The 15,515-nt window shown below is 44.0% G+C and overlaps 1 protein-coding gene across 2 annotated transcripts in view; it reads right to left on the minus strand.

Moving 5' to 3' along the window:
- The window catches only part of TGFB2 (transforming growth factor beta 2), a 97,878-nt gene that overhangs the window by 35,545 nt on the left and 46,818 nt on the right, over window positions 1-15,515 (minus strand). For both annotated transcript variants that reach the window (XM_003814133.7, XM_003814132.8), the window contains one exon: window positions 2,547-2,710. In XM_003814133.7, coding sequence (XP_003814181.1) covers window positions 2,547-2,710 — 164 coding nt within the window. The remainder of the gene's footprint in view (window positions 1-2,546; window positions 2,711-15,515) is intronic.

The following is a 15,515-nucleotide window of genomic DNA, read 5'->3' on the forward strand; positions in this document are numbered from 1 at the left end:
CTCTAGCCTAGTTTGTCTTATTCTTCTTCTATTCTGGCTGATCCCAAGGGTAAGAGAAAGGGAAAATTTTGCTAGGAATAGCATAGTATGTGGTGAGGGGCAGGAGGGACTTGGGAGTCAGAGGTGGATTTGTATCCCAGCCCTGCCATTTCCCACCTGTGTGACCCTGGCCAAGTTACTTAATTTCTCTGGGATTTAGCATCATTCTCTGTGAAATGGAAAAGAATATAATAGCAGAAAGAATACTTCATTGTACAAACTTCATAGTATAGCTGTGAGTATCATTGGAAACAATACTTCTGAGTCTTTGCTCAGCGTAGTGTCTGGTCACACAAGCATGCTCTCTGACCTTGGGGCGACGAGCAACGGCTGGCCCATTGGTGCTACCCAGAATGCCAGTTAGGATTTAAAAGTCTCCAAAAACAGGTTCTCGAGGGCCTATTTAAATAAGTAAGAATTATTCTTCATGAACACACATGTGAACTAGTACTTTAAAACTGGGGCCAGGCACAGTGCCTCATGCCTGTAATCCCAGCACATTGGGAAGCAGAGGTGGGATGATCTCTTGAGCTCAAGAGTTAAGAGACCAGCCTTGGCAACAAAGCGAGAACTCATCTGTACTAAAAATTAAAAAGAAAAATACATTAGTTAGGCGTGGGGATGCACACCTGTAGGATCGCTTGAGCCCTGGAAGTTGAGGGTGCAGTGAGCTATGACTGCACCACTGCATTCTAGCCTGGGTGACAGAGCAAGATGCTGTCTCAAAAAAACAGAAAAAGGAAACAAAATGACTGCTTTAAGTATTTTAAACTATTCTTCAGGTCTCATATTCATTTGTGTGGTAGTTCTCCATTTTCATAATGAATACAAAGAAAATTTTGATCCTAATTATCACAAATTCCAAATGATTAGAGTCCAGAAAAACTAGCGGTTTCTGCATATAGATGCCAATTTCTTTTTCTCAAGTAATCCCATGTTTTAATCATGTTGTCATACATATATACCCCTTATCACGGGGATCCCAAGGGGTTTGTTCTTAATCCTCTGTAGTGTCACTCTACACACTCTCTTTGGAGGGCCACCTTCTCCCCAGTCTCTCCTCACCTCCAGACACTGAGCGCTTTGCATCAGGTACCCTCAGCAAGCCCATTCAAGACTGTCTTTGCACTGCCTGCCCTTCCTGCCAAGAATGATGATCCCCTGTCAGGTTTTAATAGATACTTCTCAAGGCCTCACCAAAATGTCAGCTCCCTGGTGAAATTTCCCCGCCTATACCCTATATGCAAGTACTATTCATATGGCATCAGGATGTATTTAAGTTGCCTGTTTACAAGGCTGCACCAGACTCAGGATTTTTCAAGTGGTTCTTTAATGTGCACAAGAAGCACCTGCGGATCTTGTTAAAATGGGGATTCTGATTCTGTAAAGTCTAGGGTGGGGCCTGAGATTCTACATTTCTCACAGCCCCAGGTGATGCCGATGCAAATGCCCTATAGACTACACTCAGGTAACAAGCTTTTAAGAACATCTCTGAAAATCTCAGCAAGTTGGCATTTCATCATCATCATCATTATATTTTGACGCAGCTGCCCACCAACTCCAACTCCACTACAAAGATGAGAACAGGAGACATCAGGGCTGTCCAAATAATGGAGGAAAGTGTGTGTGTGTGTGTGTGTGTGTGTGTGTGTGTGTGTATTGAGTGGGTAGATTGGAGACAGTGGGTAGAATTAGAAAGGAAAAGGGAACGGGATAAAGTTAATAAAGAGAAGGAGGTTGCAAAGAGAGGAGAAAAAAGTGAAAAAGGAAGAGAGAAGACAATAAGAAAACAAAGAGAAAATCATAGAAAAGGAGAAAGAAACAGCTATAGGATGAATAAAGGAAGGTCAACTGACTGTTCCCCAGGAAGAAATCGGACCTACATTATCTGACTTTATAGTTTAACGGGTTGACTTCTGGAACCAAACCCTCTCAAGAGTACATACTCCAGCTGTTCATGCAACTGAGGAAGTGTGCTCAGAGCTTCAATACTGCATTCTAAAGGGTTCTTCCCTCCTGAGTGATTAGGAACAAGCTATTACTAGAACAGTAATAGTAAATGAGGGCCTATATCATGATTGTGAATATATAGCATGGCTTATATCAGCTAAGAAAATCTAAGACACTAGAATTCTTTTACTCTAAGACCTCAAACTGATTGCCCATTACAACAACCTAAATGAGCCAGGTATGGTGGCTCATGTCTGTAATCCCCAAACTTTTTGAGGCCAAGGTGGGAAGATTGCTTAAGGCCAGGAGTTCCAGATCAGCCAGGGCAACATGGTGAGACCTCATATCTACAAAAAGTTTTTTAAAAAGATAATCGGGTGTGATGGTGCACTCCTGCAGTCCCATTGACTAGGGAGGCTGAGGCAACAAGGATTGTTTGAACCCAGGAGTTCAAGGTTGCAGTGAGCTGTGATCATGCCACTGTGCTCTAGCCTGTGACAAAGAGAGAGAGAGAGAGTCTGTCTAAAACAACAACAACAACAACAAATGAACATTACCTGATACAGCTCAATCCGTTGTTCAGGCACTCTGGCTTTTGGGTTCTGCAAACGAAAGACTCTGAACTCTGCTTTCACCAAATTGGAAGCATTCTTCTCCATTGCTGAGACGTCAAATCGAACAATTCTGAAGTAGGGTCTGTAGAAAGTGGGCGGGATGGCATCTGTAAAAAATTAGGGCAATCATTGAAAATGATAAAATCCATTGTGCTTTCAGAGAAGATTGTAGCGTGAGATAATCCCAAGAAACCATAAGGGAAATATCTACAGAATAGTTTCCAACGGCCAGTTTAATACCATTAACAATTTAACCAGAAAAAAAAGAAATAAAATAAACATGCATTTAGTTACAGGAGTAGCAAATTAATAGAGATTAACAAACCACTTCCAGCTCCATTTGAAAGCATGCAGTTAACCCCATCCTTTGAAGGCTGACAGACTGGTGGAAATCATAGATGGTTTTGAATTGGAACAAGTTTATGACAGTTGATGCCTGGAGAGAGCTGTCAGGCCTGCATACACTTTAATCAGATATGCCAAGAAAATAGTTCCTAATGGCCAGCAGTTTGCCCATGTATTATTTTTCCTTGAAAGTTTGTCATCCAAATAATCTTTTTTTAACCAGTCTCATATATCGAATCTCTTTTGGCTTCAATATTTTAGTTTTTCACACACATATGACTTAACATATTCTCTAGTCAAGTTATGATGAGGAAATTTGAATAAACAAAAGTATAACCCACATACTAGCTTATACCAGATCCAGTATTAAAATTCTTTATGCAGGATAATGTCTGTTGGCGGGAGGTCATCCTAGCTAATGAAGAAAAAGAATTGGCACAAATTCCTTCAGTTCTAAACCACGTAAAATACAGAGCTGCTGATGGTACATGACATTTTAAAGCTCCTGGGAAGGACGGGCACAGTGGGTCACGCCTGTAATTCCAACACTTTGGGAGACTGAGGTGGGCAGACCACTTAAGGTCAGGAGTTTGAGACCAGCCCTGGCCAACATGGCAAAACCCTGTTTCTACTAAAAATACAAAAATTAGCCAGGCGTGGTGGCGCGCACCTGTAATCCCATCTACTCCGGAGACTGAGGCAGGAGAATTGCTTGAACCCCGGGGGCGGAGGCTGCAGTGAGCTGAAATCACAACACTATACTCTAGCCTGGGCAATAGGGTGAGGTTCCATCTCAAAAATCAATCAGTCAATCAATCAATCAAGCTCCTGGGTTGCTTTAGAGTTGTGCTGGCTTTTTTTTTTTTTTTTTTTGGAATCTGCCAATGTCTTTGAATATGCAACTGAGGCTATACAAAGACCACAGCAGGTCCTATTCTAACTCCATGCTTTCAAATACAATATTCATTTATCAAGCATCTACACTGTGCAGACCACTTGTTACAGGTATGTTTCTACAATCTTCTTCCAAAATCTCCTACACACTTTCTTTCCCCTTTCCAGAGTGTTTCATCCAACTCTAGTGGCTCCATTTCTTTCTACCCACTCTTCAATTATCTGACTTCATTACAAATAATCATTCACGGTTGTTCATGTTTCTTTATAAATGTTTTTATTACTTCTGCATTATGTTTGTTTATTTTGTTTCCCCTGTGAAATTTTAAGAATCTTGAGGGCAGAGACTGTATTTGCCAGGTCTTTCTTCTTTCCCACGTATCTGGACAGGGATCACCAAATATCCCGTTTGCATAGCTGGTCATCAACAGGAGTCTCTTGAAAGACTCAGGCATCTGACTGTTGGCAACACTAACTTCTTATTAAATAAATGAGCCATCTTGCCGATCTTAAAATAGAAATAAATACCTTCCGTGATTTATTGGGAAATCCATGCCCTGACGATTACACTGAAGAAAACAAGATGCTAGGAACACACCAACATTTTCTCATCTTAAGAGCCTGAATTTTTTCCTTCATAGGAACTTTCTCCCAACCCATCTCCTTCCCCTATGTATGTGTGACTCTCAGCACACAGGCTCATGGAGAAGCGGGGAATTTCTACACCAGTCTCCTCCATACTGGTTCAGAAAATGACTGTGTGAATTGAGGCTTTATAACCCATGAGTCAGAAGTCTCAGAAACAAACAAACAAACAAAAAACCCCCAAAAATCCGAAGTATCCAGGTTTCAAAGAAAAAAAGTATTCATGCAGACATGGTGATGATCCGCCGCATCACCACTGCGAATTAGTTGATGGGCGGCTTCCAGGCCAGGGGGCACTGGTGCACGCAGAAAGGCTTTTGGAGCCCCCTAGCACACAGCATTTTGACAAGGTAGCTGCTGAGAACAAATAGAACTTTTTCTCCTCTGGAATATGCCCGCCCCCATGATTGGAACAGCTGGTCCTATGCCGACCAGCTCAGCTGAAAACAGGCCAGACAACCAGAGAAGCCTAGGCCAGTCTGGGGCCAGGCTTTCTGGCATTGCACACCGTCTTGGCCAAAACCTTCCACAGGCTGATGCTGCATTCATCTTCGCAGAGCCTCCGCATTAGACAGCAGAAGCTTCAAACATCCTTTGAAGGAGCATCCTGGAATAGAGAAGCTAATTTAGCGTGTTTCCTGTCGTTAGGAAGAGTAAACATCTCATTCAATTTTCCCCGCCTCTTTCAGTGGAATCCCTGCAGGCCTCTTCCACTTTCACAAACACCCATCTTCCACACACGCCTGCCTCAATCTTATCCTTCCATTAAGTTTGTAAATAAGTGCTCTTGAGATTTATTTTTATCTCTTTTGTGTTTATTAAACTTTGGACCATTTTTCCCCCCTTTTCTGGTCCTCTGCCCATCCACACTCTTTCTTTTTATGGCTGCCTCAGACCATGAGGTCAATTTTGTTTCTTCTTCTTCTAAGCAAATCATCCAATGATCCTGTCCTAGGCTTTTGAGCTTTGAAGGGGAGTTTGCAAATATTTACAGGAGTATCTTGCTAGTTAAGTACAGTTGTTCAGCTGGGCTTCCTATACATTGGCAAACAGCCCTCCTCCCCTCTGGCTCTTATAAGCATTTAGGCTGTTTATATTTCAACTGTCTAATAACACAAATCTGCATTTTTGGTCCTTGTTTTATAAGTAGAAGTAGCTAACACACACAGTGAAAGGACTGCTGAGCAGCCCCCATCAGCCACTGCTTTGGTGTTGTAACCATGGTGAAGCGACCAGGCCGGGAGGAGCCGGCAGCCTTCCCTGCCTGTACTCCTGCTCCAGCATACGAGAGTGTGGTAAAAACTGTCAACTGAAGAACCAGCTACCCCTTCCAGGGGTTGATGCCAGCTGTCCTGTGCTGTCATCTGCTCTGGGTCACAAGCCCCCTGGCTGGCTGAGGAACATGAGCAACTGGCCAAATGTCTCCTCATTTGGAAAAAACAAAATTACTGTCAATTGCTCTAGCACAGTCTTTGACCCTGCCTTTACTTCATAAACACCCTATACACGGAGCAGGGAGACCCAAAAAGGCCCCTTGATGCCCAGTCGGGACGCGGCAGGCTCCCGCCCTCCACTGAGGGAGCTCGGGGTAGGGGCTTAATGGCTTGTGCAGCTCTGATCCACCCGCTTAGTCTTGGAGGGATGGAGCTTTTTCCTCTGCTTCCTCCAAGAACTCATTTCCCCCTTTGGAATGGGAGTTCTCGCTAAAGTCCTCTGTAATGCGCATCCCAGTTCCTATTCCATTGCCAGGTGGTCAGGTACTTGTGTTTGACCTTTGCCAACTTATCCACACTCACATTCTGGCCCGCTCCTTCTCTCAATTTCTGACCTACTTTTTCAGTTCAATCAAATCGATTTTCCTTCAACCCTTTGGATTTCACACCAGGAGGCTGATTCTGGTCCTCCTCCCAGGCTTTCTCATGGGCCTTCCTCCCAGGGAAAATTTTGCACATAGAAGATTCCAGTATGTCATCAAGTGGTGTCCCCCTCACCTCAACCTTGGCCACACATGCCTGCAAAACCATATTTTGGGGACGGAAGAGAGAGGAAAAAAAAACTGAGAAAATCTAACTAGTCACTAATTTCCAAAGTAACAGTATACAAAAAGCTTAAATACAGCACTTAATCACATACTACTGTATAAACATTATATGTTGACTTGTATCTGCTCCAAAAAATTTACCAACGTATTGTATGTAAGTACTTTGAACTCACAAATCTTTCCTTATAGTTTTTCTCCACTTCATGAGCGTGTGGCCAGCACAGGGGCACAGGGTCCCCATCCTCAGAAAGGTCTCATACCTGAATTTTGTGCTCTGTGGCCTCTCTAGTCACCATCTTGAAATTCTCAATCATTTTATTTTTGAATTGATGCTTTGTAAGCGAGGTCTTATGGGACAATGGAGCATGCACAGAGGGCTGGGGACAGCCCTGTGCCATCCCACGTCCTGTCACCTGTCCACTTGCCCAGGACTCTCTGCCTCCTACCCCTTGCCCTCTGGTGTCCCCAATCTCACCCTGCCTTCCCTGGCCTGCCCAGTGGCCACTGTTTTCCTCCACCCAATGACAGTTGGGGTCAGGCACACAACCCATGCCATTTCAGGAAAAAGCCTGGTGGCAGCTGTCCCCACCACAAGCTGGCAGTGCCACAGTATGTTCAGAGAGCAACCCAGTAGAAGCACGTCTCTCACCCACTCCTTTTTTAAAATGTTTTCAATATTTTTTGGGGTACAGGTGCTTTTTGGTGACATGAATGAGTTCTTTAATGGGTGATTTCTGAGATTTTCATGCACCCTCTTAATCCAGGTACCAAGCACATCCCAGTGCAGAGTTTGCAACCCTATGGGTTGAAGTGGCAGTCCCATGGGAAGAGAGATACCTGGCTCAATGTGTTATCAATCTTGTGGGCTTGTGGCAGGGGGACCCCAGCAGCTGCTGGACTACATGTTCCAAGTTTTAGGGCAAGGGTCTCAGGTCCCCGTGAAAGTCTCCTGTCACTCTGGGAGCATCCCCATGCCCAAGTGAGCACAATATCAAACAGCACATAAAAAAACACCGTGACAGTTGGAGAGCGAGAGAGACAGAGAGAGGGAGACCATGGAACAAAGGACAAAGTTTTATATTTTAGCATCTTCAATAGTACTCCTTTTCTTTTTTTTTGAACAAGAGACCCCATATTTTCATATTGAAAAAGGATTCTGCAAATTTTGTAGCTAGCCCTGCCGAAGCCTCATATAGTTATAGGATTCTTAAGTACTAAAGGACCTTCAAGGCTATCTGAATTCTAATCCAGTTAAGAATGAACTGGTTGAACTGAATCAACCAGTTCCTAGTTTTGTGGCAACAGGGATATTATCTGGCTTTTCTGAGCCTGTTTCTTCATCTATATAATGAAGTAAGTAATTTTCTACCTCATATGTATTGGGTCATATTGTCAGGATTCTATAAGTAAGCAGATGGAAAGTTGGAGCGCTGGGTCTAGCACAAATTTCCACACAGTTTCCTCCCTGCCTCCCTTCCCATACCGTAACAGAACTGCCAGGTGGTCAGTGGGCCTTTCATGAATGCCCCCTAGAGACAGTACTCTGATAGCCTGACAGACTGAATTAGAAGAGGAGAGAAAGAACAGGAGGAGCTAAGTGTCCTGGGGCAGTTTATACATGACGCTATATACTCTAATTCCTTTCCACTGAGTAGGGAGCAATTCCAGTCCCCAAAGTTCTCACAGACTCCCCACCACTATCCTTTAACATTTCACCTGTTTTACTATAAACCTGACCATCAGAAAAGGTGACAAGAGAAATCCTAACTTTCCACTAAACAGCTCTGCATCAAGCAATTTCACCTTTCACTACAATGTTCATATTAGGACTATTTTCATTAAAAAGTTTAATTGACATTGGTACAATACTATTAACTAGGCTTGGATTTCTTCGGTTTTTATATGTACTAATTTTTTTTAATTTTTAATTTTTGTGGCTACCTAGTAAGGGTGTATATATTCATGTGGTACATGAAATACTTCGATACAGGCATGCAATGCCTAATAATCACATCATGGTAAATGGGGTATCCATCCCCTTTGAAAACGTACTATAGTTGTGATCATCATTGGGAGAAGCCGTTGAAGGGTACATAGGAACTCTCTGTACTATTTTTGCAATTTCTTGTGAGTCTAAAATTGTTTCAGGACTGGCACAGTGGCTCATGCCTATAATCCCAGCACTCTGGGAGGCCAAAGTGGGAGGACTGGTTAAGGCTAGGAGTTTGAGACCAGCCTGGGCAACAAAGCAAGACAAGACCCCATCTCTATTAAAAAATAAAAGATTAGCTGGGTGATGTGGCATGTGCCTATACTCCCACCTACTTGGGAGGCTGAGGTGGGAGGATCACTTGAGCCTGAGAGGGTGAGACTACAGTGAGCCATGACTGAGTCACTGCACTGAAGCCTGGGCAACAGAGTGAGACCTGTCTCTAAAAAAAATTAAAATAATCCAGGCACAGTGGCTCACGCCTGTAATCCCACCACTGTGGGAGGCTGAGGCAGGCAGATCGCGAGGTCAAGAGATCAAGACCATCCTGGCCACATGGTGAAACCCCGTCTCTACTAAAAATACAAAAATTAGCTGGGCGTGGTGGCAGGCGTCTATAGTCCCAGCTACTCAGGAGGCTGAGATAGGAGAATCGCTTGAACCCGGGAGGCAGAGGTTGCAGCGAGCCGAGATTGCACCACTGCACTCCAGCCTGGTGACGGAGAAAGACTCCATCTCAAAAAATAAAATAAAATAAAATAAAATAATTTCAAAATAAAGTTAAAGAAAAGGTTAATAAAAAAACAAAACTGAATAAAGGTCTTACAATGTCACTCATATGTGATGAGTTCTGAAAAAGAATGTAGATTTGAGGCTTGCAAGAAGTCCCCCAATGATGTCTAGGGTTCAGCCTTTCAGGAGGGCAATGCTTCAGCCATCTATCTATTGTTTATTCCCTCTTAGATTGGTTACACCACAAAACTGGCAGGAAGAAAGTGTGTGAATGTTGAAATGCTTGGGTCAAGAACCTACAGGTATTTGCTGTATTTGCTAAAGCAGTGGTTCTTAAAGTGAGGTTCCCAGCCCACGGCATCAGCCTTGCCTAGGAATCCGTGATAAATGTGAATCATCCAGGAAAGTCTGATGCACCATTTCATCAAAGTTTGAGAACCAATGTGTGACTACATACTGGTTGACTCCTAGCTGGTGAAACCAGTCCTAGTTAACAATTAAAAGCAGATTGATAAAGTCCGGGGAAAAGAAGAAGGAGGCTTTAGTGTTTAATATCAGCTTTCTTGGAGTCAGCACTGACCACAATTGTCAAGGACAGACAAGCACTGGTCTCAGTGTCCTCGTGCGGGATTTTCCAAGATAAGCCAGAAAGGTCAGTAGTTCAAAGTGAAACACAGAAGGTGTGGGTATGAACGGAATTGGTAGAGGCCTGGAGGTTTTGTTTATCCTCCTGCCTGAGGTACTCACAAATTACCTCAACATCAAGTCCAAGCTAGTCCCCCTCCTAGAGGTAAAGCTAAACGAGGCTTACAAAGCAGCACAGGTTCCTGCTGATTGCAGTGGATATATGGATCCTATATGACAGTCTTTCTCAAAGAGTGTGGATGGTGGTCTGCATTTTAGCAAACTCCTTGAGCAATTCCTATGTACCCTAACATTTGAGAACTGCTGAAATACACGACAGAAGAAAAGAAATCTACAAAGAAATACAGAAAGACAAAGGAACACCTAAACTTTTTTTTTTTTTTTTTGAGACAGAGTCTTGCTCTGTTGCACAGGCTGGAGTGCAGTGGCGCGATCTTGGCTCACTGCAAGCTCAGCCTCCCGGGTTCACGCCATTCTCCTGCCTCAGCCTCCCGAGTAGCTGAGACTACAGGCACCTACCACCATGCCTGGCTAATTTTTTGTATTTTTTAGTAGAGATGAGGTTTCACCGTGTTAGCCAGGATGGTCTCAATGTCTTGACCTCATGATCCGCCTGCCTTAGCCTCCCAAAGTGCTGGGATTACAGGCATAAGCCACCGCGCCCCACCTTTTTTTTTTTTTTAGATGGAGTCTCGCTCTGTGGCCCAGGCTGGAGTGTAATGGCGCAATCTCGGCTCACTGCAACCTCCGCCTCTTGGGTTCACGCAATTCACCTGTCTCAGCCTCCAGAGTAGCTGGGATTACAGGCGCCTGCCACGACGCCCGGCTAATTTTTTGTATTTTTAGTAGAGATGGGATTTCACCATGTTGGCCAGGCTGGTCTCAAACTCCTGACCTCAGGTGATCCACCGCCTCCACCTCCCAAAGTGCTGGGATTACAGGCGTGAGCCACTGCACCCGGCTCAAGCACCTAAACTTTGGATCAGGCTTTATACCTAGAAAAAAAGAGTAAGACAGAGAAAAGAGGAAGAGTTCTAAAGCTCTTAAACTGGAAAAATAGGATTCCTCTATGATTTGCAGTAGTAGTCTGCCTTGACTGCACATTTTAATCAACGGAGGAACTTGAAAATCCTGATGCCTGGGTTGAAGTCCCTAAGAGTCTAGTTAATTGACTGGGGTGGACTTAGTTCTAAGTTCCTCAGATGATTTTAAATGTACAGCCAGGATCAGCACCCCTCACTGAAAGAAACTGGTAGTACTCAGATTGAAGAAGGGAAGACTTAGGGACATCAAATCTCAAGGGATTTCAAAGATTTCAGGGACTTACTTTCTATATAGCCAAGGAGGCCACAGTTTGACTCAATATAAAAATAATTTTCTAAAAATTTAGAAGATTTAAAAAAAAAAGAAACCAAACAACTCACTCTCTTTCAAGGTAGTGAGAGATCACACCTCACTGGCCTCCCTGGAAGAACGTGTGTACTCACAAGGCGCAGTCTGTCCCGAAAGATGCAGTGGGGCTTCCTGAATATGGTGGCAGGGTGAGCTAGATGGCCTGGCAGCCCACTTCCAGCTCTGCCATTACATCATGCTCTCCACCGATGGAGCCTCCAAAAATTGTTTTTCTCCCCTAAATTCCACTATGTTAGTTAGATATTTGTTTACTCACCCCCTGCATCAAAATCACCTGATAGGCTTATTAATATGCTTGTTACTTGGTTCCATATTAGATCTACTGGGTGAATAGTAGGCAATTCTCTTTTACACTCAAGTTTGAGAACTTCTGCCCTAGACTATGATGGTCTAACCACAATGCACTTGACCAGGCTTCCCTTCTGGTTACTCAGCGTCATGAACTAGCTAGAGAGGAATGAAAAATGTCAATCCTACCTTTCCTACTCCAAAAAGAATGACCTGATTTCACTGCAGGCTCAGAATTCTATTTTATGTCCCCTTCTCATTTTATAATACCTTTACTAACTTCATCACTGCAAAGGCCATTTTTTAATCCCCATTTCACAGATAAAGAAATCAAGGCCTGGCGCGGTGGCTCACGCCTGTAATCCCAGCACTTTGGGAGGCCGAGGTGGGTGGATCACGAGGTCAGGAGATCGAGACCATCCTGGCTAACATGGTGAAATCCCGTCTCTACTAAAAATACAAAACAAAATTAGCCAGGTGTGGTGGCAGACGCCTGTAGTCCCAGCTACTCTGGAGGCTGAGGCAGGAGAATGGTGTGAACCCAGGAGGCAGAGCTTGCAGTGAGCCGAGATTGCGCCACTGCACTCCAGCCTGGGTGACAGAGCGAGACTCCATCTCAACAAAAAAAAAAAAAAAAAAAAAAGAAAAGAAAAGAAATCAAGAGTGAAGAAAGTAAAATAACTTTGGGCTAAAGTCGAAGTGAGGCTAGCCTTTGAATCCAAAGCTTTTCAGTATAATATCCTGCCTTCTGTGCAAAGGAGCCCTGAGTTGAAGGTATGACTACCACGCCAGGCAGAAACACCAACACATGCAGTGGAGCGTGGTGGCAACAAAATACAAATAAAATAACAAGGCAGCAGCTCCTCCTCCACTAGAGATAAGTTTGACCTTGAAGTAAAGCTTGAAAAACTTTAATGCAAGGCCATAGTATTTTCACGGATACTCCCTAAGAGAACGCACCTGATGTGGAGACCTGGGGGCTCACCCAGTGTGAAAGTTTCCCAGTGAGAAGCACTTTACTAATACCAGTATTGCCCAGGGTCTTTCAGATCCCCATACATTGGTGCCTAGTGCTGCTGTTCTCAGTGGTATCCCCTGGCTCTTATTCCCAAGCCCATAGAATGAAGAGAACAAACCCCCTCATTTCCCTTTCCAGAAATGACTGCACTTTTCCTGCAGCTCAGCAGTGACTGGTGTGGACTTCTGACATGCTTAATGAGTGTGTAGTGGCCCCTCATTCCTGACATCCCCAGCTTTGAAGGAAGTAGTTTGGGGTTCATTAGCCATTCTCCAGAGTGTGGCAAGACAAGCAACCCACCGAGTGGTTGGAGGGCAATAAACTAGCTACTATTTGTGTGTGCACAGACACAGCCAGCAAGAAACCAAGACAATTGTGTTTTGGGGTTTTCTGAAATTTGTCTTGGCACACTGGATATGGATTTTATTTCACTACCACATCCCAAACACTGCTGACGTTCAAGTCACAGCAATTTAACATAAAATGACTAAGAAATAAACAGCGCATCAGCGGTGGTTTCTGCTTTTCTCTCCGGCCATCCCACCTATTACATGTAACACAGCACCAGAGCATCTGCTATGTAAAGACAGAGTCTCCGAGAGGGGGATGATATCAGACTTGAGCTGTTGGCAATGGTTGAGTCTAATTGTGTCGGCATCAGCTTATGTGACTTGGCCTTCATCTAACTGCTATTTGAGACTGTGCGTACTGTCAGCATGAGTGTTTGGGCTCCTTCTTACACTGCGCAAAAAAAGTAAAATAACAGTGGTGCCGGCCCATGGTGTTTAGTTTTCTTGAACTGTGTCAGACATGGGGTTTCCAGTTTCTATTCCAAAGTTTCCATCATCCTCATAAAACCCCACCTACACGGAGACACCTATTTCACTTCAGTTCCTCTACATTCCTCATCAGGCTCAGGGCTGTGCAGGCAGTTTGTGTAGGGTGTACTGGGCGTTAGCAGTAAAAGCATTGGGTGCTGAAAGGGCAGGCCAACTGTTGATGTTAAGAGGCCAATGCCGGCCGGGCGCGGTGGCTCACGCCTATAATCCCAGCATTTTGGGAGGCCGAGGCGGGCGGATCACGAGGTCAGGAGATTGAGACCATCCTGGCTAACACAGTGAAACCCCGTCTCTACTAAAAATACAAAAAAAAAATTAGCCAGGCATGGTGGTGGGCGCCTGTAATCCCAGCTACTCGGGAGGCTGAGGCAGGAGAATGGCGTTAACCCGGGAGGCGGAGCTTGCAGTGAGCCGAGATTGCGCCACTGGACTCCAGCCTGGGGGACAGAGCAAGGCTCTGTCTAAAAAAAAAAAAAAAAAAGAGGCCGATGCCTAACGTAGAGGAGTCTCAGAGCCCATGAGCATGAAGAGTATGGCTGCACCCACGTTTGTGGGCAGGTAAACCGTGAATGTGATATGTCCCTTCCCAATGGCCTCATCGGGGCAGGTGGTCCTCAAAGCTGGAACAGGCCACTGAAGTAGCTCTTCTCTGCCATAATCTCATCCCTTAAAGCAGATAACTTTATTTTTTCTTTTTCTCTCTCCCTTCCTATCTTTTCTACTTCCTTTGTTCCATTTTCTTTCTCTCCTCTTTTTCTCACTTCCCTTCAATCTGTGCTTTTGTTTGCTGTGATATCCAGGGAGCAAAATAGTCATCTTTTTGGTTCTTTCATGGCTTTTAATGAGGCCAGTGAGCCCATGACACAGATAACCATATACCATTCTAGAATGCAGTAAAAGCTTCAAACAAGATCAGTAGAAGGAAGCGGCCTGTGTTGATTCCTTTAATGAATTAAACTTGGAAATTTAGGATCTCATCCTTAACCTTTTAATAGATTAGAAGCACATTTTATTTTGATCTCTTTTACAGATTAAGAAACTGAAGGGTAAAATCTTTGCAGGATGACACCAAGCATTGGCAAAATAGGACTTAAACCACACAGCCCTGGACATCCTTGCTCAGCATCGGACATTCTTGCTCATCCCTGCAAAGAAAGCATTCTTATCCCACAACAAATAAACGCCAACATTCCCCTTTCCAGAAACGAATGCACTTTCCCCTGCAGCTCTGTAATGACTAGTATGGACTTTGACATGCTTAATGGGTGTAGCGGGTCATTATTAGCCGAAAATCTTTCTCTAATCTTTTCAAAATTATAGCAGCGATGCATGTAATGGCCAATGCATGTCTTGTACTGTGAGATTTTCTTTGTGTTTTCTGTAAGCTTCTTGCTTGTGGGCTAATTTTTCTGTAAGGGAATTGCCTAATTACTTTGAGGCACTGTGCTGATTTGTTGCTCTGCCCTAAAGCTTAAGCTAATAAGTGGCAGGGCACACCCTGCTAGGATTGCAAGCTGTTTACCAACTTAACCAAGTGGCATGGGCTGTTATTACTAGCATATTAAATTAATGGCTTGAGAGTGAATAAATACGAAGAGGAATACATGGTCTGGATTATCCAGTTTTAGAGAAGTGAAAAGCAAAGACAGCTGATGTTCAATTTCTCTGCAAGTCTTTATTGAAATTAGAAATGATAGCACACAAAGGGGTTGCCTGGCACCTACTAGGTGCTCTCTCTTATAAGCATCAACTCTTCTTACTGCAATTTTCTTTACAAGACAAGACAAGACAAGACAGTTTCTCTCAGAACCCTTCAGTGACAGAGAACTTAGAACCCAGACAGGTGGCCCACTTCAGCCTCTGACCATTGTTCCAACAGTACAAGAGTTCTTCCCTACCTCAGGCTGACAGCTGCTTTCTACAAGAGCTACACCACATAAGTGGGTCTAGTTCAGCCACATAAGATGATCTATTCCCTTTCCACTCGATCCTACTTAGATCAAGCCAGTTTTTTTTGTTTTGTTTTGTTTGTTTGTTTGTTTGTTTTGAGACGGAGTCTTGC

The sequence above is a fragment of the Pan paniscus genome, chromosome 1, assembly GCF_029289425.2.
Source record: "Pan paniscus chromosome 1, NHGRI_mPanPan1-v2.0_pri, whole genome shotgun sequence".
Classification (NCBI taxonomy): Eukaryota; Metazoa; Chordata; class Mammalia; order Primates; family Hominidae; genus Pan; species Pan paniscus.